Source organism: Orbicella franksi, chromosome 2, assembly GCF_964199315.1.
Source record: "Orbicella franksi chromosome 2, jaOrbFran1.1, whole genome shotgun sequence".
Lineage (NCBI taxonomy): Eukaryota > Metazoa > Cnidaria > Anthozoa > Scleractinia > Merulinidae > Orbicella > Orbicella franksi.
Window position 1 is genome coordinate 27,071,817 of NC_138146.1, and position 24,188 is coordinate 27,096,004.

Here is a 24,188-nt window from a genome sequence, read left to right on the forward strand (position 1 = left end):
AACCATGTTTAGAGTTTTAATCACCCGTGTCCTTTTGTTAAATTATAATGTCCTCACATAGATTAAAGCATCAAGACAGAATCCCATTTTTTTTGTTTAGTTACTCATTTAACCCAGTAGCGCTGTGTAAAAAAATTTAGTAACCCCGATCTAGAGCATCTTAAAAAAACAATTCCAGCTTACCGGCTGGCAACGACCAAATTTGGAAGACGTTTCTATTATTGGACAGTTGTCTTAATAATACCAAAATTATTAGACGATTCAGGACTGACGTCACGCAAAAACGGCTTTGATGCTGAAATCGCAAAAATGACCGAAAGGTTTCATCAATACAAAGAGGAAAAAAATTCCAAGTTATTAGATCGAAGACAAGGATAGTCGAAACACTGACAGAGCAACGAAGAGGAGTCTCTCAATTGTGAAAGTGTATCTTGTACTCTCTTCAAGACAAAAAAAAATCCTGATCCTGCCACTAGCGGAGGACTTGGAACTGTTTTTCGAAAATTCTACGCCGAAGAGAAAAATAGGATGGAAACCAGTATTCGAGAACGTCGCTTTGTGCCATCAGATTTGCAAGCAAGTGCTATATAACGACATTATAAAGGACTTTGAATTCTATCAGGTTAACTGAGTTTTTTGAAGTTTAAATGAAATTTAAAGCAAAAGTTGTATATTGCGTCTTTGCATACCGTCAAAACTCTATTACCTTCGCAAGGGGTGCATATATATCCCCTACTTAGAACGGTTTTCCTTGTTCAGTTCACTCTTTGTCAACGGTCAACCAGGTTTCGTTTTCTTAAGTGACTATTTTTGACTCTCACCTCAAGCAATAACCTATTCGTATGTTATGTTGATCCTCTATGGCTGCCTGTTTCGCGGGATCGCAATTTCGAAAAGTGGATCAAGCATGCTATTCCGACCACCTTATTTTTATGCTTTGGCTTAAAAAAACGTTAAAAACGTGAAACAAGTTCTTTCGCAGGTCACCTATTTAGCATTTTTTTTGGCACATCGTGTAATTTAAATATCGTGAAAATAAGTGACAATCCCGCATCCCTCTCATGAACCATATCACATTGTTTCGAGAAATCGACTGTTCCGGCCAGAAATTGGGAATAATCAACATACCGTGGTAACAGCGTTCCGCATTCCAACGGACATTGTACTGGCGAATTGACGCACATAAAGTCGTGGTGATGTTGTATGCCATCTCTAGGTACCAGCAGTTTGCAGTCCATACACGGGAGCTTTTGTTTCGGGCAGACGTCCTCGTGGGCTGGCATCGTTTCCCGAGCGGCCACGTGTGTGCAGTGCTCGTTTTTGCACCTTTCTTCTAGTTTAGGACATTCATTATAGTGGTCCTCTGCTTCGGGATAAATGCCACTCCACTCACAGCCTCCGCTTAAACATTTTACATTTAGATCTCTGGTCATGGTGTCCATGATGACGTTAAGCTTCAGGCCGTTCGCTGTGAATGGCGTGCGACATGTATGACACTTTGGCGTAGCGATTCTAGCCAGATTAGCTAAGCACTTTTCACAGCCAGAATGCCCACAGCTCAGGGTAACGGGTTTCAGGATAACATTTAAACTGGAAAGAAACATGGCAATGCATTCAACAACGGTTATTCTTAGACCAAGCAATATTAGAATTTCAAAACTCACCAGATAGGGCACTGTAAACTCGCGTCCACCTTCTCCAAAAAAGCACAGTTAAAAGCCGTTTCCAGAGACATCATTGAGAAGATACTTTCTCTCGAATATTTAGCTTGTCGAAAAGGGATTGTCGACCACGAACACGCTAGCTAGCACAAATAGGCGGAAAGGAACAATTCACAAGGAATCTGGAAATCATCAATGGAATTACTTTGACAATGATAATGTTTCCGGCGCAGCACAAAAAATGAAATTGGCTTCCGGCTTTGGAGCGATTGCAGGCTGCACCTTTAGCGGTTTTTTTCTCTCTCTTTTTCTCTCTCCTCTTCACGCGTGTTACACGAAAGTGTAATCGAAAGAGAGAAATTATATTCCATACGCTCTCTTCGATTTGAAAAACAGAAACGTGTATCTTTCTTGACTAAAGATTGTCGTGGGAAATTGACCTGGCTTACACGTGTATCGTATATCGTGTTGTAAAGGTCACGCTACAATGTAACGCAACCTTCAATGAGTAACAAAAAGCTACATAAATTATCTTTTGATTATTATTATTATTTTTTTTTTTTACCAATTTGCGATATCGGAATCACTGTAACAAACCATGAGCAAGGTTGCCAGCAGGCAATAAAAAGACGCGAAAAGCGTTCAGTTTCAAATAAAGCTTCATAAAAAGTGACACGAGCCCCCCACCCGGGGGGTACTCCCAAAGAGCCTTTTGATTTTCCTTTAAACCTTACCAAAACAATGTTTTCTAATTCGTATGCAATGTCCCGAAAAATATAGATATGTTATTTGCCGGCCGGGAGGTCCGTATTGGGGAAAACTGTGCCCGAGGTCTTAAAAACTGTTTCCCTTTAATCCTTAGGAAGTTTGAAGATGGGACCCTAGGCGTGACACAATTGGAACGGCCAAAAATACGTTGAATAGCATTAAAAAAAAGTTAAAAATAAAAATTGGAGGGTTTTTACAAAGATCGTGACAGGAAAGATAATTTAACGCAATGTGTTTTCGAGCAAATTCGTGGGTAGAATTGTCCGCGAAGTGAGAAATTTTCAGTTCTATTATATGTTATTTGCCGGCTGGGAGGTCCGTATAGTGAAAAACTGTGACCGAGGTCTTGAAAATGCTGCCCGTGGCCGCAGGCCGAGGGCAGCATTTCCAAGTCCGAGGTCACAGTTTTTCACTATACGGACCGACCCTAAGCCGGTAAATAACTTATTTATTTTTTTCCAAGCTCTCAAACGAAAAAAAGTCAGGGAAAAAAACTTACGCAAGCGTTACTGTGACCGTGGTCATAGATAGGAAAATCCGGACCGCGCTAAGAACCAATCAGATTGCAGGATTCGTTACCGTGCCCGCTTGGAAAAAAATAATAAAAAAATATTATTCTGTAAGAATCAATCATTTTGAAGTTAACATCTGCATTACAATGAAATCGGGATAACACCAGGTTATGTGAAATATAGCTTTTACAACTTTTTCTAAAAGAGAGTCAACACATTTGCTGACATCCAGCTCGCCCCACGAGTCCTTGCCCATGGGCGAACTGGATCGCCCCCCCCCCCCCCTCTCTCTCTTCTATTGAAAATTTCAGCTTAACCATTCACCGTCACCATTCCTATATAGGGCACAGCCATATTAGACCATATAACTTAAAGGGGTAGTCTCACCAAGATTTAGTGCTTCTTGAAAATCCAATGAAAGCGATGGAATTAATTGGAAGTCTACTAATAGTCGCCTAACGTTTGCTAAACGTGCTATACTGGTCACGAAAGTTGTTTCAAACTGGTTTGGCTTCGTACAGGTAGAAGTAATGGTCTAAAGTTTGAAAACGTCGGGCCTACGTTTTCAAATTTGAAAGTATCACCTGGAGTAAAATCACAAAAAAGCCATTGATTGTGGTTTGTGCACATCTTAATGAGTGAATTTATGCCTTTTTTTGGTTTAAAGGTTATTCTTGCGATCTGTAAGAGAACCTTTCTAACGCTGGCATAGTTTATAAAACACTTAGAAGACCTCTCGTGATACTTCCCTTTAAACTAACGTTTCTTCGAAATGGAATCTTAGTCAATGCCGAAGACACGATCTATTAGCACATATTGTGTTTATTCTTGTTCAGTTCAGGAAAAAAGTGGATCGACCTGTTTGATCTCTTTCAGCTGCCACTGAATTCGGTTGGGACGTTTAACATTTAATTTTTAGTCAAAAAAGTGTTATAAACAGCAACAAAGATGAATTGACCGGTAGGGAGTAGTCCTTACGAAGAAAGAACCAGGCCCCATTAAAACAACTCGCCTAATGGCTTGTCATTCCACGACTTCAGTATTGAACATTTCATGTTTTCATATCTATGGTCTGAAAACTTTGTTATACTTTTCTCGCATGCAGCAACCTTGCGTCAGCCGCGCGCCGTGACTTAAGGTGTGGCTAAACCAAGAAACGTTGCGTTCAACTGAATTTCCGAAAACATGTATCCTCGTTTTGCCTGGCCTTGAACTGAGATCTGTTAGGTTGATGAACGCGATTAACGAAGCTTTCGGATAAGAAATGAGCTCTAAGCTCTAAGGGCGTGCAAAGTAATATCCTTATCTCTATTTGCTTTTTTTAGGTATGTCAAACTGAGTTGTCGGACTACTATTGACTACGACTCGTTTACGACAATTGTCCCTTTTGTGATAGCTTCGAGCAGCAGCTCTGCCTGTTAGTGAGTGAATAACGTTCACCCTTTAGCACCAAGTTCCCGGCAGATTGCAGGCCACCTCCTTCTCAGCCATAGTGCCAAATCCACGTAAAATGCTCTGTTACATTCGAGACAAAGCCCGCGACGTTAAGTGATATCTTTGTATCTTGTTTGACTTTTATTGCACTGAACATCAATTTCATATTTTAAACAAAACAGTGTCTAGATCTATGAACAATTACAATATAGATAGGACCCTGCGCGCGCTCTGATTGGTCAAAAACCTATGTTTTATCAGAGTATAAAGCATAGAAAAAGCGTGTGTTATTGTTTTGCGCGTGTAAAATCTATATCATAAAGCAAATGAAGAAGCCTAAGACGTTTATTACACTGTGATAAAACACTCCGGACATTTGAGAACATTCGAGAAATGTAGAAAATACTTGCCTGCGGCTCGTCCTTTCTACTTTTCCCTACTGTTCTCAAATGCCCGTCGTGTTTTACCACAGTGTAAAACAAAACAACCGCCTGACCGCCACAGTCCCCATTAAACTCCAGATTATAGGCTGCACCAGGGCACGAAAAGAACCGTTTCCAATTAACGTTTTTAAAAAAGAAAGTTGTTAAACTTCAATTTACATTAATTAATGTTATTTCTTCTATATTCTAATATCGTGGCTAACAAAACTCTGACGTAAATGTGACACGACAATGTGGCAGAAAAGAATATGTTTAGTGCCCTTGTTTAAACGTAACTGGTGGTTCCCGTGTAATTTTTTTTTGGCCAAGTTTTGCCGGCTGCGCGTGCAACATTGACGTTAACAAGAAAATGTTAACGTGCGCTCTTGAATCTCTTAAAACTGAAGTATGCCACCATAATATCTAAAACATATATAATTAGACGGGGCGTAGCCAGGTGTTCTGTGTATTGGGGTACCAAATGTCGTATTGCAGTTTGAACTGTTAAATTGTTAACGTTCGAATTTAAAATAAAATATTGGGCCACTAAACATAAGTCTCCCTTAAGGACGTTCGCGCTAATTGTTTCTGCGCATCCTTACTGCGCACGAATTTCACGTGCCACGTCATGCATCGAGCGCGCGCGCTAAGTAGTAAAGTGAAGAATAATAGGGCAAATGGCCATCGCTTTGACTTTGCGTGGATTTTGGGTTAAGGTCTCTGAAAATAATGGAAATATTTGAAATTATGAACGCCACAGATTCACTTAGGATAGTTTGCCACTGTTGACTTATCTTTGATATTTTAACCTAAAGAACTTGGAGAGCATGCTGAATTACGCGCACCAATTTATCAAAATCAGACTAGTTTTCCACACGCCTTATCTCTGAAACGAAGCCGGTGACCCCCTATTTTTATTTCATTTCTGAAACAAGTAAGTCATCAGTCTCACTGTAGTAGAAGTTTAAAAAAAATCTATCGAGTAGAAAATTTACGCGCGAACGTCCTTAAATAAAAACACTCTATAAGCGACTTGAAAATTACTATTTAAGAAGGTTATAATTATTTATTATAGAGCTGGTTGGTTAGTCGAGAATTGTAGGGGTATGATGGCGATAAAATTTGCCATGATTTGCGTATGGTCTCCTCCTCTCCACTGCCGCCACATTCTCTCGTCGAGGTAGGATTGCAGATCTTCTCTTCTCAGCCCCTTTCTCTGTTTTTGCCCGAGTTTAAGCTGGCTCCAGCAAGACTCCACCTCCTGTGTATGCACTCCAGTGCGTGGATCGACGAAATTGTGGGCGTGCACGACAACTCTATGTCTGCGGACGCTTGGAAGTTGCATTATTCGTCTGTATGCCCCCCAATCGTCTGTATGGATTTCACTACCGGGCAGGACGCATCTATTGATGATCGGTAGAAGGGTGGCCGCATTTCTTCTCTCGACAACCTTAAAGTAACCCCGCGCGGGACTATACTCTGTGGTTATGATGCCAAACACCCACGAGTCACGGGCTGCTCTCCTTCCCCTGTTATACTGGAATAAACAACCAAAGTAAGTTTTGTCTCGGCCGCTTTTTTCTTATAGAGTTTTTGAAAAAGATTATCCTTTAAATTTGTGCTTATCATTTTATTAGTATTTGACGGTCTTTATGTGCATTACCAAGATGTTACCCATCGAACGTTAAGAACGGTTGTGTGCATTATCTCCGAATTGAGATTTTTTTGTGCATTTAATAAACGACGATAGGTTAACCGATTTCCAGTCAAAACGAAACAGCTTTTGGCAAAATTAAAACGACTTTCTCCGGAGCGGTTTCTAAAATTAAATTAAGGTGAAAGAAAGTTTACGCGACAATCCCAAAAGGTGTCGTTGGTATTTTTAACTAATTTTTAGCATAAAAGAGGGGACGAGACGCTATGGTCGTATATTCACCGGTGATAAAAGAAAGTCACAAAAGTTAGTTGGACAACAATAGTGGCAAGAGCGGTAAATTGTTCATATATCCCAAATTTCCTTTCTGGATTTTTGCGTGCGTTTTCTTGAGATAAGGTAGCTCTATAAGGATCAGTTTGGGTTAAGTTTATTACCTTGGATTTATGGTTGAACTTGCTTTCGTCGCACTTTATAACAGCTCCGGGTCCTCCAAACGGTAGGATTGACCTGTTTTCGAGATCCACTGAGCACAGATCTTGTAGTCGCCTATAAATGCGAGAAACTAAACTTCGGCTTAAGGCAAGCGTTTCCGCAATTCTACGTTGTGACTCCTCGTGCACGAAGGAAAACATTACGCGAAGAAGCGTTCCCAAAGGGATCTTCGGGAATTCAACGAAAAAGCTGTTCGTTCGCAAGCTTCGTCTTTTGCGACACCCACTACATCTCCTAATAAAACAAAAAGAAATACACGCTATTGCTAATTGACCTATGCGCCCCGTTCCCGTAAGAGAGTCTAAACATGATTTATGTTCACTGTTGCAATTTTGGTCCCTGCCGTTTTTTTTTTTAGAGGTACGACATCAATTGTTTTGGGAATTATTTAACGGATGTGGCCATTTATGCTAGAAATTCCTTTTTTAAATGGCCCGAGAAATGGTGATTCTACGAATACAAGGGCTCATGATATGTTTGCATGATCGAGACTCTACATTTTTTCTTCTCAGGGTTTCAGATTTTTAATTCTAATTTTAATTCTAGTTACGCCAGCATAGAGAAAAAAGGTTCGAAGAACAAGTAAGAATGATGGAAATTTTCTGTTTTCTCTATTGGCTAAAACAGTTAGCATAACTTTGAAGGCGCGTCATTATTTCTTGTTCAAGTGTAGCGTTCGTTTCGTGTATAAGCAATTTTATAGTAGACTACCTTAGATTTCACGTGAATCGCACTGATTCAGTAGATGCAACTCTGTACTCACCAAAGAAACCCGTCTACATGTTCGCCATTTCTCTCGGTTAATTCCATCGCGATATTACACTGCGCACACCAAAGAGGATCTGCTATCAAACGTCGCCTTTGGAGCCATCGAACCAAAGCAGATCGCGGTCCTCTTTCCAAATCAATAAACAAATTCAAATTCATATCGTAATGCCAAGCACGAATTTCCAATACTGATCAAAAGCGGATTTTGCAATGTTCAGGTTGAAGACTCCAGTCGGTCTAACGAGCTACAATACACGTTCGCCGAATCACTGTCGCACCTCAGCTCTTTTGTGATGCAAATTTCACTTCCATTCAAAGAAGTCGATCAGATTTCTTGCCATATCGCCGAATTGTCATATTGATTACATTTGGACGTACATAAATAGAGAAAATTCATTGTTTGACCTCAATTAATACTCTGTTTTATTTATAAGGACTGTATTTTTCTATCTAATGGTATTGTTATAGCCCAGAGAAAGCCTTACTTATCCTTGAAATCTAACAGGTGAATTACGTCACGCGCCTAGAAATCGGGAACTCGCCCAGTAATCACGCACCACCTTGCGATTTCCGTTCTTTTCATTTATCAGGCTTCACACAAAAACCCTCTGTATACCTCCCCAAATGACCCCATTGCGATAGGAGAAAACTGGTTCTGAAGACACAACGCAGAGTGCCCGAGAATATACTGCGATCAAGCGTTTTTTTATTCCTGTTTCCTATTGCCGCGAAAAAAAAGAGCACCCAAAGTTGAAGTTGAGAAAAATTGTGACACCTCTTCTGTCGTTTCAAATTAAGCACCGCCCGGTATTTAATACAACTTCGCTTCGTTTGACGACAGCGGAGATCACAGAAACGATTTGTTTTAAAAAATCCTCAGATTTTGTCATTGTGACTGGCAGTAAAAGTCATGAAAATTATCCTATTTTTGCCACCTCTCGTAACACAAATTATATGGTACCATTGTCAGTGTCTTTAGAGCGTACCGCCCCTTACAAGTTATAACGTAGTATCAAGTTACTTTGTGACGCCGCGAAATAAGCGTCTTTCGTAAGTTAGCGTCGTTGCATTCAGCAAGACACAAACCCTCTGGTCGCTGACAAGTTCATTTATTTTTTCCATGATGGGTAATGATAACAGTGATCGCTCGAGTAGTGAGAGCTCCAGTGAGAGCGATTCTGACGTCCAGAACGTTGCCGATCCGCCTCTCCACGCCGGTCGAGCGTTGACGCGGACTTTTATTCATCTGCCTAAAAGGATTCAAACAGTCCCCAGGAAAACAGCTTTCAAAAAGCTGGTTGACGCTGGCAGAGTAAAAGATGTTGGTTTTAGAAGAAGCGAGTCGGCGTCCACCATAACAGACAGCTTGGTTGCCGCCTTTCCAACCTTAGCGGGTTTAGACCTATCTTGGTGAGTGATCACTTTGAACTGGAAATCCAATAATAACTATTGTTACAAATCAGGCCTAGATTGTTTACTAGTAAATCTCTATCTATTGATCACTGTATTCAACAGTTATTTGCTGTATAGCAATACATGCTCGAACAGCCAGAAAGTTTATGTTTATTTCCTTTCAACAGTTTGAGATTCATTTCATCGTACACAAAAGGAGAGGCTATGAAAGTCGTCCACGTGGGAGTGCCTAGTGGCGACAAGATATTGGATCTATTCGGTGGGAGCAAAAAGAAAAAAGTTTTCATGCACTGGAAACGTAAAAAAGGTGAGTAACTTAGCCTTTAATTTGGGGAGAAAAGCGCGCGCGCGCGGCGAGGCCTCTTTAGCCGCGCCTCTCAAAGCTTTGCCACCCGCGCGTTTTTAGTTTTTGGTCGCTCGTATAACTGCCAAATTTCATTTTGTCGTATGCCCGAAATTGTTGTCTCGAGATCAATCGGACTTACTCACCTATTTCCCACTGTTCGGTAGTCGAACTCAATCGAACTTAGTCGAACGATTGGGTTGTGTGACAGAGTTCGATTTCCGAATCTAATCGAACCCAATCGAACTAAATCGAACACAATTTAAAAATATAAAATACACCCTAAATACCACCAGATATTTATTTATTTATTTATTTATTTATTTATTTATATGCAATATTTCAACAGGCCACCCAATTCAGCGTAGGCTGGTTTAAATGGGGGCCTGCAAACAATTTACAAGACATACAATTCAATACATTACATCACATTACATAAACTCATTACAATTACATTTCATCAGAAAAAAGGCGAAATTTAAAAAGACTTTCTCAGTACCAGCAACGAATGAATAATTAACCGGTAATATCTTTATTGATGTAACCTGGAAATTCATTAGTACATTGATTTTACCAATGAAATAATAATCTGACTGTAAAATAGAAAAAAAAAAATAGAAAATAATGTTCAATAGGACATAGAAAAGTAATCTTACTTCACTGTACTTCAATTCCATTTTTATAATTTGTTTTTAACACTTAACGGAGTACCGAGTAGTCTGCATAGCTTGTCCGTATGTCTGTTGGGTTGTCTGCCAGAAAAGTAACCACAGAACAAAATGAAGCTAGCCTGTATTTCACTCTGGCTTGCTTGCAGATTAATTAAACATCAGATTTTTAACATTACATTTTCAATTTGTTTCTGTGGTTTTTTATATATATAGGCTTGTACTGTACAAGGCACTAGTACATGCGTATGTAATTTGTGCCATGGACTAGTAAGACCAGTACAAAGTTCCATGGTTAAGAGACAGATTTTAAATTTAACTTAAGTGTTTTATAAATTTCATATTTTTAGTTAGACTAATTAGTATTAATCTTTGAGGACCTTTTCGAAAACCACATGTATGTGAAAAGGTTTCCTCAATAAAGATTATTATTATGTGCAGATGTGCTTTCCAATAATAATATTAAGCTGCATTCTTCTCCTTTACAGACAGACCGCGCCGCAATAACAACACTTTGACACGAGGTCAGACTGTGACCACTTCAAACCCTGCCATCACTACTGCTCCAACCCCTAGTCCAGTCACCAGTGATATCTCTGCAATCATTACTGCTTCGACTGCTACACCAGTCATTAGTACAATCCCTGCCATCACTATTGCTTCAACCACTACACCAGTCACCAGTGCCATCCCTGCCAACACAACTGCTTCAACCACTACACCAGTCACCAGTGCCATCCCTGCCAACGCAACTGCTTCAACCACTACACCTGTCACCAGTGCCATCGCTGCCAACACAACTGTTTCAACTGCTACACAAGTCACCTACGCAACACCTGCTGCCATTACATCACCCTCTTCATCGCCCCTTCCATCATCAGTTCTTGCCCCTTTGGCCAGCACACCTGTCCGGGTTGACCAGTCACCTAGAAGAAGTGAATGTAAGTGAAATGATTCAAAATAAAATTTTATTAAAGCAATTATCTTAAGGTTCGTGTGCAATAACGTTGTAATGTGTAAAAGTGCTCAAAAGGAAAAAATCTCACTTTTAGGAGCCTGCTAGTAAATTTCAGGTGTTACTTGCAACACTAAGAGTACACACAGCCCATAAAATAAAAAATGTCAGATTTTGTGCCATAGTGCTTACTTTACATAATTAGTATAAGTGCGTGGAACACAAACACCAGAGTAAAAACAAAATAATAGTTGTTATTACTAACTATGCGAGCTGCATGTAATACAAAGTAATACAATGAATTATCCCCCTACCCATTTCACTGCTTTAAGGTTGCTGACAACCTTTTCCAGTTCTTATACTTTGACTACAAATCTACCCATAACTAAAAACCAAACCCCTTGTTCAAGACCACTGCTGTAGCAGTCACCAATAAAAAATTTGCAACCCTGTGCCAGGTTGTTGTGCTCTTGGGTATCGGCAAATTTACTGCTGGGGGTAACCCTGTGATGGACTAGCATCCCATCCAGGGGGGAATAGAAATACTGCTAGTTGTTTCATGCCACGGAAACCAGGATAAGCTCCAGCCTGATGGGCCACTTGCAGACAATCATGAATCATTATATATTTTCATGCTAGTGTTTTTGTGGTGGGTTTTTTCCCCTGGAGGTTTGAGAAACAGGACTATACTGCATAATCCTTAATAACAGCAACAAAAGACAATCCAAATAGGTTCAGGGAAATTGATCGAATTAACTGTAACTAATTAAAAATACATTAAATAAAAATTAATGCATTGTTTGCATGCTGAACTCCCACAGACACTGATCTATTTCAAAGTCCTTTCGAAGATGATGATTTAGTGATTGTAAACACTGTGCAAGGTAAGAACAACTCTGTATCCATAGCAATAATTTATGACCTTAGAATGATACAATGAAAGAAGCCCTGATAATGATGTCACTTATCATTTGCATTTAAGTGCCAACAAGAAAATCATTCATCAGACGTGCAAGGCAAACATCATCTACCCGTACTACTTCAGGTAAAATCTAAAGATTTTAAAAGTAATTTTATACAGTTTTATTCTTCATCTTTATTGATTTCGTTTCAAATGTATAGAGAGCTTATGAAAGAGCTAATAAAGAGCTAATCAGCACAAATTGAAAGTTCAAATGAAATCTGCTGAACACTGTGTATGGCTAATTTAACTGACAATTGTAGACATGAAATGTCCAAAGCTGTCAAGAAAAAAGAACCAGTATCCAAGGTCACACATTGCCACAAGAAGGGATCAATATCCCATTTTAGAAGGACAGCTACAGTATTTCAATTACAGTTACCTTTTTACTTTTTGCAATAACTGAACAGTGGCACAGTACGGTCTTCATAGTTGCAATAATCTCTCCTTTACACCCAGGGATAAGTGGCAAGCCTTTCCACGGAGTTGGTATAAATGGTAAGTACAGTGTTTTTATCTTAAATATTTGCTGCAGTCAGTTGAGACCAATTAATTTTTCTGCAGTTTGAACATGTTTCGTTGGGTTCTCTGTGATGTCATAGTTTCTTGGGCCTTTAAGTCATGTTCTGTATACATAGTTCATTTTTGTAACAAGTTTTGCCTAGCTGTTCTCAAGCCAAAAAATTGTACATTAATAATAATAATAATAATAATAATAACATATTGCTGGTAATAATGATGATGATGATGTGTGTAATTTAATACTTTATGCTAATAAAAATTTTTGTATGGCACATTTTTTTTGCACTGCCTTTTTTTTACAGTTGGGGCATTTACAATGGACATGTCTCCACATGGCTTAGGAGGTACATAACATAACCACAACAAACATTTTTTCCATAATGGTTTTCTATCACATTTTCAAATAATGCAAAATGTAATGTTTGTTTTTAGGGGTCTCCAGTAGAGAGTGTCGCGTGAATGAAGTGTTTAGATGCGAATCCGCTGTTCAGGCATCCTGTGTCAATGTTCAGGAACGGTTACCATCTTTTTTAAACCACAGTTTTGAAGAGGTAAATGAGAGCACATTTTGACAAACACTTTTTATTGGGCTATCAGGATTAACCTGAACTTGGATTATCGTAATAAAGTTCAAGTTCAAAAATGACATTCGGGCAATGATGGTGGAAAATTCATCTGTCTTCCATTTATTCACTCACTCAATCACTCACCCCCTCCCCCCACCTGACCGCCCACCTGCCCGCTTGCTCGCTCGCTCACTCATTCTTTCATTCATTCATTCATTCAATCAGACCAACGTCTCCCTTTGGAGAATTAGAAGCAATAAAGATACATGTATATTGTTGCTGTTATAGTCAATCTGTCAGTCGGTCAGTCAATCTTTAATTAATCTATTTGCTTTCTTTTTTAAATAAAAAAACTTAAGAGCAGCACACAGCAACTTGCCTTGTATAACTGAGTTTATTAATCGACCGGCTTCGTATGCTACTGAGACTTCATCAGGATAAAACTACAAGATACATAAATGGAACTTATTTTATACTAGAGCTTTGTAGTACAAATAACGTTCCAATTAGGGTGTGAACAACAAAACACCTACAAGAAATACGTGCGGGAAATGACTAAAATCCTGTGCTAGAAAGTGGGCGATTTATGTGGGGGTTTTAATGTTGAAACCGTGAGCCCCCAATTTAAAATTGTGATTATTGCATAGTTAAACTTGTTCTTGTTCTGGATTTACAAATACATGTAGCTATGCTGGCAGGCTCGTGAGGATAAAAAACCTGTAGTGGCACTATTACTGCGCCCCAATACAACTTTGCATGGGAAATTGAATGAGGCAACGTTGAGGTTTGGATGTACATTGTATAGTATTATTGTACTGTTTGTTGTTAATTCAACCAGATATTTGATTGCAAAATAATACAGCTTAATGTAATTTCAAAAGAAATCAACATTATGATTTGTCCACCATTTCCCATGGAAAAAAAAACATATTTTTTTTGGAGGAAGGAGTAAAGAAAAATTCTGAAAAAATAAAATCTACAAGGTATCCGTTACAAGTCTGAAGTCCATTATCTGGACTTTTTTCTGAGTACTAATAAACCATAGGACAACATTAAACTGTCTTTCCTTTTTGTTACTGCATGAAGGTGTGAATTCTGGAGCAATAATCAATATTATGTAAAGGTGTGCATCAATATAAATTCATGAAAAATTTCCTGAACAAAAAACTTTCTTTGGCCATGCTCAGCACTGAATTTAGGATCAGTAAATAATTGCACAAAGAAATCAAAGGCCTTTAGGCTATGACTATTTTGCACGATGAAGTACATGCATGAGTATATGCAGAAAGATGAAAATGTTTTGGCTTTGTTGCAAAAAAAATTTTTTTTTTACATTTGTCCCTTACATGTATTTAAACCTCAGGACTCGGGCGTGCAAACGCACAAATTTTTTCTTTTTCTTTTTCTTTTCCCTCTGATGTGATATTTCTTTCTTTTTCCCCCAAGAAGTTAATAAGTGCTTTCCATTTATAATAATTTATTATTTTGCTCGACATTCATGCATTGCATGCATCATGTTATTAAACACATTTCATTCGACCACATTTTTCTCTTCGTCAGCGGAAATACAAGCAAAAGTTTACGACCCAAGGAAGGAAAGAAGGATCGACCGATCAACCAACGGAACAACCAACTTATATAATAATAAATTTTAAATTTTACTGTATATGCACACTTTTTAAAACTAACTCAGCTGTTATCATTTTGTCAAGGGTTTTTCAGAGGGTACTTGGGCAATGCCAGGAAGGTTGGCTCTTCTGGATTGCGGAAACAACATCCAAAGATGGCCAAGAAGGTTGGTTAAACATAAACATAGTTAACAAGGAATTTCCTGAAACCCTTTTAACAGTAAGCCAAATTGTATTTGTATGACATCTCAAAAGTGTGATAGCAAGTTCTGTTAATGAAACTGCTTTTCTGCTTATCCTAACACTTCCTTGTCCTTTTTAATTAAACAGCACTCAAATTGTATGGGAACAGAAGTAATGATGTGGACCAGTTGATATTTTTAACTCCATCAGCCGGAAGAAATCTCACCTTCATTGAGCGGATTGAAGGTGACACAATTTTTGACATTGAAATCAGTATGGTTTGCTCTGAAAACTTAACCACCCTCATTTTGTTACCTGATAAATAATTTTCCAAAATTGTTTTGTATTGATCTGCATTTTTAAAGTATAACTTACATATTGTGTACCCCCAACCCATTTGTGATTTATTTGTTCCCCAGCGAAAAGCTTTTCAAAAGGTTTTGTTTGGTGCCTATGTGGTATTTTACATATTGAAATGGGCTACTACAATGTAAGCTGGCTAACAGTTTGGAGTTAACACTGCTTTTGTTCAGAGCCTTTAATGGGTTTGAAAGTGTATGAGTAACATATCTTTATTAAAAGAACATATCTTTAAAAGATAAAATGCTGTAAGAAGATTATTAAAACATTTTTTTTGAATTGAGCTTTTCCCTGCCAGTATACAGCCTTTATAAAAAAGGACTGTTTCTTTTAACTGTGTTTGTTAACATTGGTCCTGAAAAGCCCTGTTAATAATTTTACTATTTTGAGGTTACGTCTTAGATTTAAAACGTTTTTTTTTTTCAGAGAGTATGAATGAGTTTTAGAAAAAATCAGAAATCTTCTATCTTCCAACAGACATTTTCCAAAGTAGGCTTGCAAGGAGTAATAGTTAAAAATATATAAACCTTTCATGTTGTTTATTTGTAAATCAATTGCAGCATCAGATATGGACGACTATGATTGGCTGTCCCATTCAACAATGAGCATATGTGAGCGAGCAACCTTTATGATTGAATTGCTTGCATTAGAGAGGTAATTTCATTGCTTTCTTGAATTATTATGTAGTGTAACTTACATATCACAGACACCATATTTAACAACCAATCATAAATAACAGTCTAATCATTGAGCACTCATTTCATGCATGATTAAGGCAAATTTGGTGTAAATTTCTATACTTAGAGCAAAACTTGCAAGATGGCATGAGGAGAGACGCGAGCAAGAGCGCCAGCTTGCAGCATGTGAGGGAACTGATCAGTCATCAGACAAAGTTAGTATTCAAACAACAAATGCTACCAGTTATTGAAGAAAAAATGTTTTACTTAGTGGACTTTAAAACACCTTTAAAGCACGACAAAAGGAAAGATGCAGAGTGCTGCAGATTTAAAAACTCAATTCTACTCCAGTGACATGGCAATAAATACAACAATTTTAATGATAAACATGAAATGTTCATTATGTCCCTGAAGGGAATCAAACCCATGGCCTCCCAGATACTGCTATGATCAGCAATGTATACAGGACGCATGCCACATACCAACCCAGTAAAATTGCCCAGCTCTCCACAAGTGTCTCCTAGCTCAGAGGTATCTGAGAGTTCATGGCATCTATTCCCATTGGGGACTCAGATTTTCTCTTAATCCCTTGCCCATGGCATAATGAAAATTTCATCTTTATCATTTATCATTGGGCTTTAAATTTGTCTCTTTAGTATTTATTACAAACAAATAATGTCTGTTGGTCAAACACAGGAGCATGAGCATGAAGTGCAGCAGGAGAACAAAACAGAGAAAGATGACAAAGAGCTGCAAAAACTGTCTCAAACAGAAGTGATTGTAAGTTTTCAAACAACAGATACTGTCTATTGAAGAGTGTATTTTATTTAACTCACAATAATGTACATATGGAAATTACATGTGTAACTTAATAGGCTGGCAACGATTAATAAGGGAAATAATTAATGAAAAACATTATTTTAATTGTTTTCGTCTGTCTAAATAAGAGAGGAAAGAAGAAAACGTGTGGCTCCAGAGCCCAAAGAAGGCATTGTTATTGCCCTTCGCTTTGGTGAAATAAAAGCAAGGCGGAAGTTCAAGGAAACAGCTCTGTTTCAGGTTTATACAATACTCTACATTAAAATTATGTGTAACCAAAGGAAGCCATTGGTGGTCTGTAAAACATGTAATTAGGAGCTGGCACTCATACTCACTCACTCATTTCATACTTGTTATTATATTTAATTTTACCTAGTATGCTTATACAATACTTAACTAAGCATATCTAAACTTGAGCGAGGCATAACCCTGCAAGCATAATTACCACATACCAACAACATTTAACTATCTCCTCCCTAGACCTTTTCCTCTCTTATTTGTTCTTTTGTCTTAATATTTGGCCTGTACCTGACAGGTTTTGAGAAGATTTTACTTTTGTCTATGTGAATAACAGGAAGTATATGACTGGGCAGGGGGTATGGGATGCATGCCACTCCACTTTACCCTGCAACGGCGAAACAAAGTGGTGTTGCACTTGGACCCCATAGAGGGACATGAGGTCCTCGATGTTTATGGAAGAGTAAGTAGATTCTCTAGCATTATGTCAAAAATCTAAGTTACATGTTATCCAACAGAGAACTTAAGAAATGGTGATTGAACACTGACATACCAATGTGAGGTTCTGTACTGTAATTTATCAGCCATCTTGCACTCATTGTGCAACCCAAGTGTGAAGTATGATAGTCACCTATAAATTTAGGAAAGAATGCAAGTATCAAAATAAAAATACAGTGCAACCCTGATAACTTGAAATCTGAACGGAAGTGAAAATCAGTTCGAGTTAGCAGGGTTTCAAGTTATCTGGGTCTTAATCCAATATTCCATTTGACAATTAAAAAGCTGATACATAACTGATCTCATCAGGAACTGTAACATGATCATACATTCGTGAGATGAGATTGAGAAATGACTGTCAAATAATTATATGATTTTGTACTAATTAATTAATTAATTAATAGCAAATTGTTGTGGTGTTACTTTTAGTGTTTGAATCGGATTATGTGACAAAAAAGTTAAATAGGGGATATTTCAATGAGCACCCCTGGCAAGTTTCAAACATACGAATGCATTAATAATAAAATTTGAATATAGAATCTGACATGTGCATATTTGAGTGCACCTACTCTTAAGAATTCCAGAATAATCTTGATAGAACATAACCTGAGATATCATTACAAAGGTTCCATACTCTGTACTTATCTCATATTTCTCAACATTTTCCAGGAAGAGGCAGAAGTCAAGACACTTTTAAATTGTGAGGTAGGGAAAATTTCATAAATGAGTAATAACTGTGATTATGACACCAGGTAAAACTAAAACGACATTAACATAACATGAATAAGGACATACATCCAAAAATCTTTTTTAGTGAGGCTACGAGTTAAGCATGCTACAATGTAAAAATTGGGATTAATTTCTTGTCCTCAGTGCCACAAAACCCTTCCCAGCCATGAAACTCAAGGAAGACTGACACTACTAACTCTCCAGGGACAGGACTTTTCTATAGCCCGATACTTGGGGTAGACTGACACTACTAACTCTCCAGGGACACGGCCCTTCTAGAGCCCTGATATTTGAGGGAAGACCGAAACTACTAATTCTCCACCGACGGGACTTTTCTAGAGCTAAGATACTTGGGGAAGACTGACACTACTAACTCTACAGGGACGAGGCCCTTCTAGAGCCCCGATACTTGGGGGAAGACTGACACTACCAACTCTCCAGGGACGAGGCCCTTCTAGAGCTCTGATACTTGGGGGAAGACTGACACTACCAACTATCCAGAGACGGGGCTTTTCACTTGGGACAGACCAACCTGACTGGTTCCCTTGGGACAAGGCTCTTTTGGAGCATCGACACTTGGGACAGACCAACCTGACTGGTTCCCTTGGGACGAGGCTCTTTTGGAGTATCGACACTTGGGACAGACCAACCTGACTGGTTCCCTTGGGATGAGGCTCTTTTGGAGTATCGACACTTGGGACAGACCAACCTGACTGGTTCCCTTGGGACGAGGCTCTTTTAGAGCATCGCCACTTGAGACAGACCAACTTGACTGGTTCCCTTGGGACGAGCCCTTTTAGAGCATTGACACTTGGGACAGACCAATTTGACTGGTTCCCTTGGGACGAGGCTCTTTTAGAGCATCGACACTTGGGACAGACCAACTTGACTGGTTCCCTTGGGACGAGGCTCCTCCAGACCATCGACACTTGGGACAGACAAACTTGACTGGTTCCCTTGGGACGAGGCTCTTCTAGAGCATTGACACTTGGGACAGACCAACTTGACTGGTTCCCTTGGGACGAGGCTCTTCTAGAGCATTGACACTTGGGACAGACCAACTTGAATGGTTTCCTTGGGACGAGGTCTCTTCAAGAGCCCCGATACTTGGGGGAAAACTGACACTACCAACTCTCCAGGGACGAGGCCCTTCTAGAGCCCTGATACTTGGGGGAAGACTGACACTACCAACTACCCAGAGACGGGGCTTTTCACTTGGGACAGACCAACCTGACTGGTTCCCTTGGGACGAGGCTCTTTTGGAGCATCGACACTTGGGACAGACCAACCTGACTGGTTCCCTTGGGACGAGGCTCTTTTGGAGTATCGACACTTGGGACAGACCAACCTGACTGGTTCCCTTGGGACGAGGCTCTTTTAGAGCATCGCCACTTGAGACAGACCAACTTGACTGGTTCCCTTGGGATGAGGCTCTTTTAGAGCATTGACACTTGGGACAGACCAATTTGACTGGTTCCCTTGGGACGAGGCTCTTTTAGAGCATTGACACTTGGGACAGACCAACTTGACTGGTTCCCTTGGGACGAGGCTCTTTTAGAGCATCGACACTTGGGACAGACCAATTTGACTGGTTCCCTTGGGACGAGGCTCTTTTAGAGCATCGACACTTGGGACAGACCAATTTGACTGGTTCCCTTGGGACGAGGCTCTTTTAGAGCATCGACACTTGGGACAGACCAACTTGACTGGTTCCCTTGGGACGAGGCTCCTCCAGAGCATCGACACTTGGGACAGACCAACTTGACTGGTTCCCTTGGGACGAGGCTCCTCCAGAGCATCGACACTTGGGACAGACCAATTTGACTGGTTCCCTTGGGACGAGGCTCCTCCAGACCATCGACACTTGGGACAGACTAATTTGACCGGATCCCTTGGGACAAGGCTCTTCTAGAGCATTGACACTTGAGACAGACCAACTTGACCAGAACACCCACTAACACCAACACTAACACCCTAACACTACCAATTAGCACTAACACTAACACCCTAACACTAGCAATTAGCACTAACACTAACACTAACACTTACAGAAATACTAACAGAAACACTAACACTGACACTATTATTAACAATAACAATTACATTAACACTAACACTTACAGAAACACTAACACTAACACTAACACTTAAAGAAACACTAACACTAACAGTAACAATATTATTAACACTTAAAACATCAACGTTAACTGCATCAACACAAGCATCAACAACAACAGAAAAAGTAACAATAACGGAACGATTAACACTAACAGTGACAATGACAGAAAAAGGCTACCCCAACACTGACAGTGGTTAATAGTGATTTCAGTGGTTACAGTGTCAATAGGCAACTGTAGGCATCTTAAGGGAGGTGGGCTGCTCAAATGGAAAAAAATGGCTAACTTTGTTTCAGTGATGGTTACAACATATTGTATTCCATCATTGAAACAAGTTATCCGTGACTCCTTTGAACAGCACACTTCCCTTCCTTACCTTGACTTGCAGGTCTCCTTCAGAGGAAATTTCCCTCAAGGTGAATTACAAGATGTAACACTATCTGCTACACTACTGGGTAAGTAAAAATCAACTCTTTATGCATTCTCAGAGACCCAGGAGCAGATGGCCAAGTCAGGAGGAAGTCAAATGGGTGCAATCGTTCGTGAAAACTTACCTTCACATCACTTTCACCCATTCGACTTCTTCCTGACCTGACTATCTGCTGCTGGGACTCAAAGGATTCTTTTTACGATACAGAATTCTTTGTCTTCTAACCCTAATTATCCATACTCAATGAATAAGTGTGGTTAAGAGACAAAGGAATTTAATTTTTACCTGAATTTAATTTTTAACTACAACATATACAAAACTGTAAATAGAACCTATTAAATCCAAGGTTAATCTATACTGAAGGCTAGAGTTGAGCTAAGAAAAATGATAGCATACCTCAGAATACAGTCGGTGAACTAACAAAGGCTGACTTAAAAATTCCCAAGCCAATCATAAATCATGTTTATCTGATCATAATCGGCAAATAATGACATTACATTAATAACATTGGAAGGCTAAAAATAGAAAATAACAAAAAGAGAAGAAGTGAATGGACTAACAAAAAATTGTACATTTTTATAACAGATGAGCCTCAAAAAGGAATCGAGGAGAAAGCACAGGAAAGAGAAAGAGAAAATGGAGACAAGGACAAAGAAAAAGAAGAAAAAGAAACAGACGAACAAGAAATAGAAAAGGAGGAAGAACAAACGGAAGAAGCAAAAAAGGAAGGAGAAACAGAAAAAGGAATAGAAGAAGAAATGGAAGAAACTGAAGGAGAAAACGAAAAAGTCCTAGAGAAAGAGGAATATAAGGAAGAGAAGAGCAGAAAAAGGAAACGAAAAAAGGACAGGAGAACAACTGCAGAAAGAAAAAAGGCAAAGCTTTTAAAAGCTGATTAAAAAAAAAAATTATACCTAATGTTACAAAAGCTGTGGGTAATTAATTTAATTTCACCTTTTTTTTAATTGCAATGAGTTATATTTCTTGAGTGATTAATTATAAACAATTACATAGTTATCTAGGTGGTTTATTATTAAGTATATCACTGTTAAGATAAAGGAAAGTAGCTTGGAGACATATATTGCAATTGAACGTTGGAATTGTAAAATTATAAAAGCTGCCAGTAATTTATATTGTGAAAAAGCAAGTGTACATGTGGAAGGGCATGTCCAGTGTTCTTGAATGATTAGTTTAGGAGTAAAAAAAAGTAATAAGTAGTACTAAGTACTAAGTGCATGGTTTGTGTACTTCAGCAATGAAAATCTAGTTGTGTATAGTTAGAGATACGTTTAAGTAAGTTAATTTTATGTTTGTTTCTTTCTTTGATCAAGTCTTATGTGCTGTAAATGTAGAAACAAAAGCAAAGGTTGATAGTAGTTGCTCATAATCCTAATTTCTTCACCTTTTCCTTTTAGTTACATGTACATGTATTGGTTTGGAATTACTACATTGTCTGCCTCCTTTATGATCCGCCAGGGTGTTTAGTTTGGTTTTTTTTTTTTACACTCAAATGAAAACTGTCATAGACTTCAATTTAATAATTAATTACTTCATTTTAATAATTTGTCTTCATTGTATATTATTTGTTAACATTTGTTGCACCTGAACACAATGTGCAAGTTATAGTTAAAGTAATAAAAGATGCAGGTAACTGATTTAAATTCACTTTTTTTAAATTGCAATGAGTTGTAATTCATGGAGTTATTTCAATTAACCTGATGAATATAGAACATATGTAGTTTTCATTATCTAGTTTAACCATGTTTTGAAATAGGAATGTAATTAACTGATATTTGTTGCAACTGAACATAGCTAGTTAAAGTCAGAAAAGCTGCAAGTAATTTATTTCATTATAACTTTATCAATTATGAGAAATATTTTTTTCCGGATGAGTGATTTCTATCTCTGATTATCTCTAGGTAAGAGACTTTGTTGTTAGTAGCCTTTTTTTAAATTTCTAACTTAATATTTTTACTGATAAGTATATGTTGGCAATAAACGTTCTCAGCAGATATGAACCGTTGCATGTACTTGTTATTGTGTGACTTTTTTTGTACACTTGTCGCTAGCTACTCTGGAGTGGCAGGGAGGGTAGGTGGATGGGAAGATGACAATGCCATGCCTCACTGCAAGTCTTCTTTTTGACCCAGGACAATACCTGACAAATTATTATTGTTTTATGCCCCATTTTACAGAGAGTTGCAACCTGCATATAACATACTATCATGAAGATTTTCCCAAAAAAAGCTTAAGCTTACTTGAACTTGCAAAAACCTTATAGTAAGCTTGAAATTTAATTACACACCAGCACAGACTCTGCCTTTGCACAAGAATAAAAACCCGAATATGTTGTCTGCAAAGTATCAAAAGAGGCAGTTCCTTACCTAGTCTTATTCTCTTTACATTTGAACAATTTAATTCTTAACTACAACATACTTTTAAGAATTTTAAATATATACATTATTTAAAGAGGAGAATATACATGACCGTTACTTTTAAAGCTGAGCCGAATAAGTACTTACACATATTAATTTACATTTTATCTATACTTGCTGCCAGACCCTTACTGGTAAATTTTCCCAACGAAACTTACTTCAAGTTCGAGCTCAAACGAATGAGGCCCATGTTACATACACGGCAAAGTCCAACGGAAATACTTATTTCGGCTGTACAATTTCTGGATCCCATTTTCTTTCTACGAGGGGCTCACAAACAACGAGAAATAGTTTCTTCACCAGTCTACCTCGGGTGAGATGTCACGTTATCTGTACCAGTCTCTTTTTACTATCGAAAATCAAACGTATTGAACAAGACGATTTTTATCGAACTCCATAACAATCCACCTCGATGAAAAGGAATCCAACTCGATAAAAAGAACTCCACCTCGATAAAAGTAATCCACCTCCATAACAAGTCGATTAAAAGTAATCCACCTCGATTAAAAGTAATCGACCTCGATGTAAAAATCATCGTGGTGGATGTAATTGTATCGTGCACGAATTGTTTTTCGTACTCGATCATATTTTATCATGGTCGGTTGCCCAGAAACAAAAATTGATCCCTTAAATTTTGGGTGGCCGCTTAATAGGGGTAAAGACAATAATGAAACCCTTATCGGAATGACCAAATGATGGCCGTGGAGGTAACCGGTCCCGGGGGGGGGGGGACACTGCCATATATGGGTGATATAGGTATGTGCCGCTGTGAAGGGTATGGTTTTCAAGCAGTTTACCCTAGGATAGGGTATATAAATCAGAGCGTTTGGGTCTAGAGTAGGGTATCATTTTTCACAAAACTGACTGGTTGGTTGAAGATTTTATCTTGAGTAAGGAAACCAGGAATTGCCACTCAAAAATATAAAACAAATC

At 38.6% G+C, this 24,188-nt stretch overlaps 3 protein-coding genes across 3 annotated transcripts; 2 read left to right on the top strand and 1 right to left on the bottom strand.

Moving 5' to 3' along the window:
* Nucleotides 1–125: 125 nt before the first annotated feature.
* LOC145479006 (TNF receptor-associated factor 4-like) lies at nucleotides 126–2,165 on the bottom strand. The gene is made up of 2 exons (XM_081457237.1): nucleotides 1,665–2,165; nucleotides 126–1,590 (listed from the first exon to the last, which is right to left on the bottom strand). The coding sequence occupies exons 1-2, from the start codon at nucleotides 1,736–1,738 to the stop codon at nucleotides 984–986; spliced, it is 681 nt and encodes a 226-aa protein (XP_081313363.1). The 5' UTR covers nucleotides 1,739–2,165; the 3' UTR covers nucleotides 126–983.
* Nucleotides 2,166–8,837: 6,672 nt separating this feature from the next.
* LOC145472313 (uncharacterized) lies at nucleotides 8,838–16,778 on the top strand. Its single transcript, XM_081454941.1, has 12 exons — nucleotides 8,838–9,124; nucleotides 9,295–9,434; nucleotides 10,627–11,079; nucleotides 11,915–11,977; nucleotides 12,076–12,138; nucleotides 12,514–12,552; nucleotides 12,879–12,920; nucleotides 13,009–13,127; nucleotides 13,829–13,926; nucleotides 14,855–14,937; nucleotides 15,101–15,199; nucleotides 16,118–16,778. The coding sequence occupies exons 1-12, from the start codon at nucleotides 8,838–8,840 to the stop codon at nucleotides 16,342–16,344; spliced, it is 1,713 nt and encodes a 570-aa protein (XP_081311067.1). The 3' UTR covers nucleotides 16,345–16,778.
* A 160-nt stretch (nucleotides 16,779–16,938) lies between these two features.
* On the top strand, nucleotides 16,939–23,887 carry LOC145479008 (uncharacterized). Its single transcript, XM_081457239.1, has 5 exons — nucleotides 16,939–17,049; nucleotides 17,384–17,509; nucleotides 18,214–18,249; nucleotides 20,779–20,845; nucleotides 21,406–23,887. The coding sequence occupies exons 2-5, from the start codon at nucleotides 17,408–17,410 to the stop codon at nucleotides 21,717–21,719; spliced, it is 519 nt and encodes a 172-aa protein (XP_081313365.1). The 5' UTR covers nucleotides 16,939–17,049; nucleotides 17,384–17,407; the 3' UTR covers nucleotides 21,720–23,887.
* The last annotated feature ends 301 nt before the right edge of the window (nucleotides 23,888–24,188 follow it).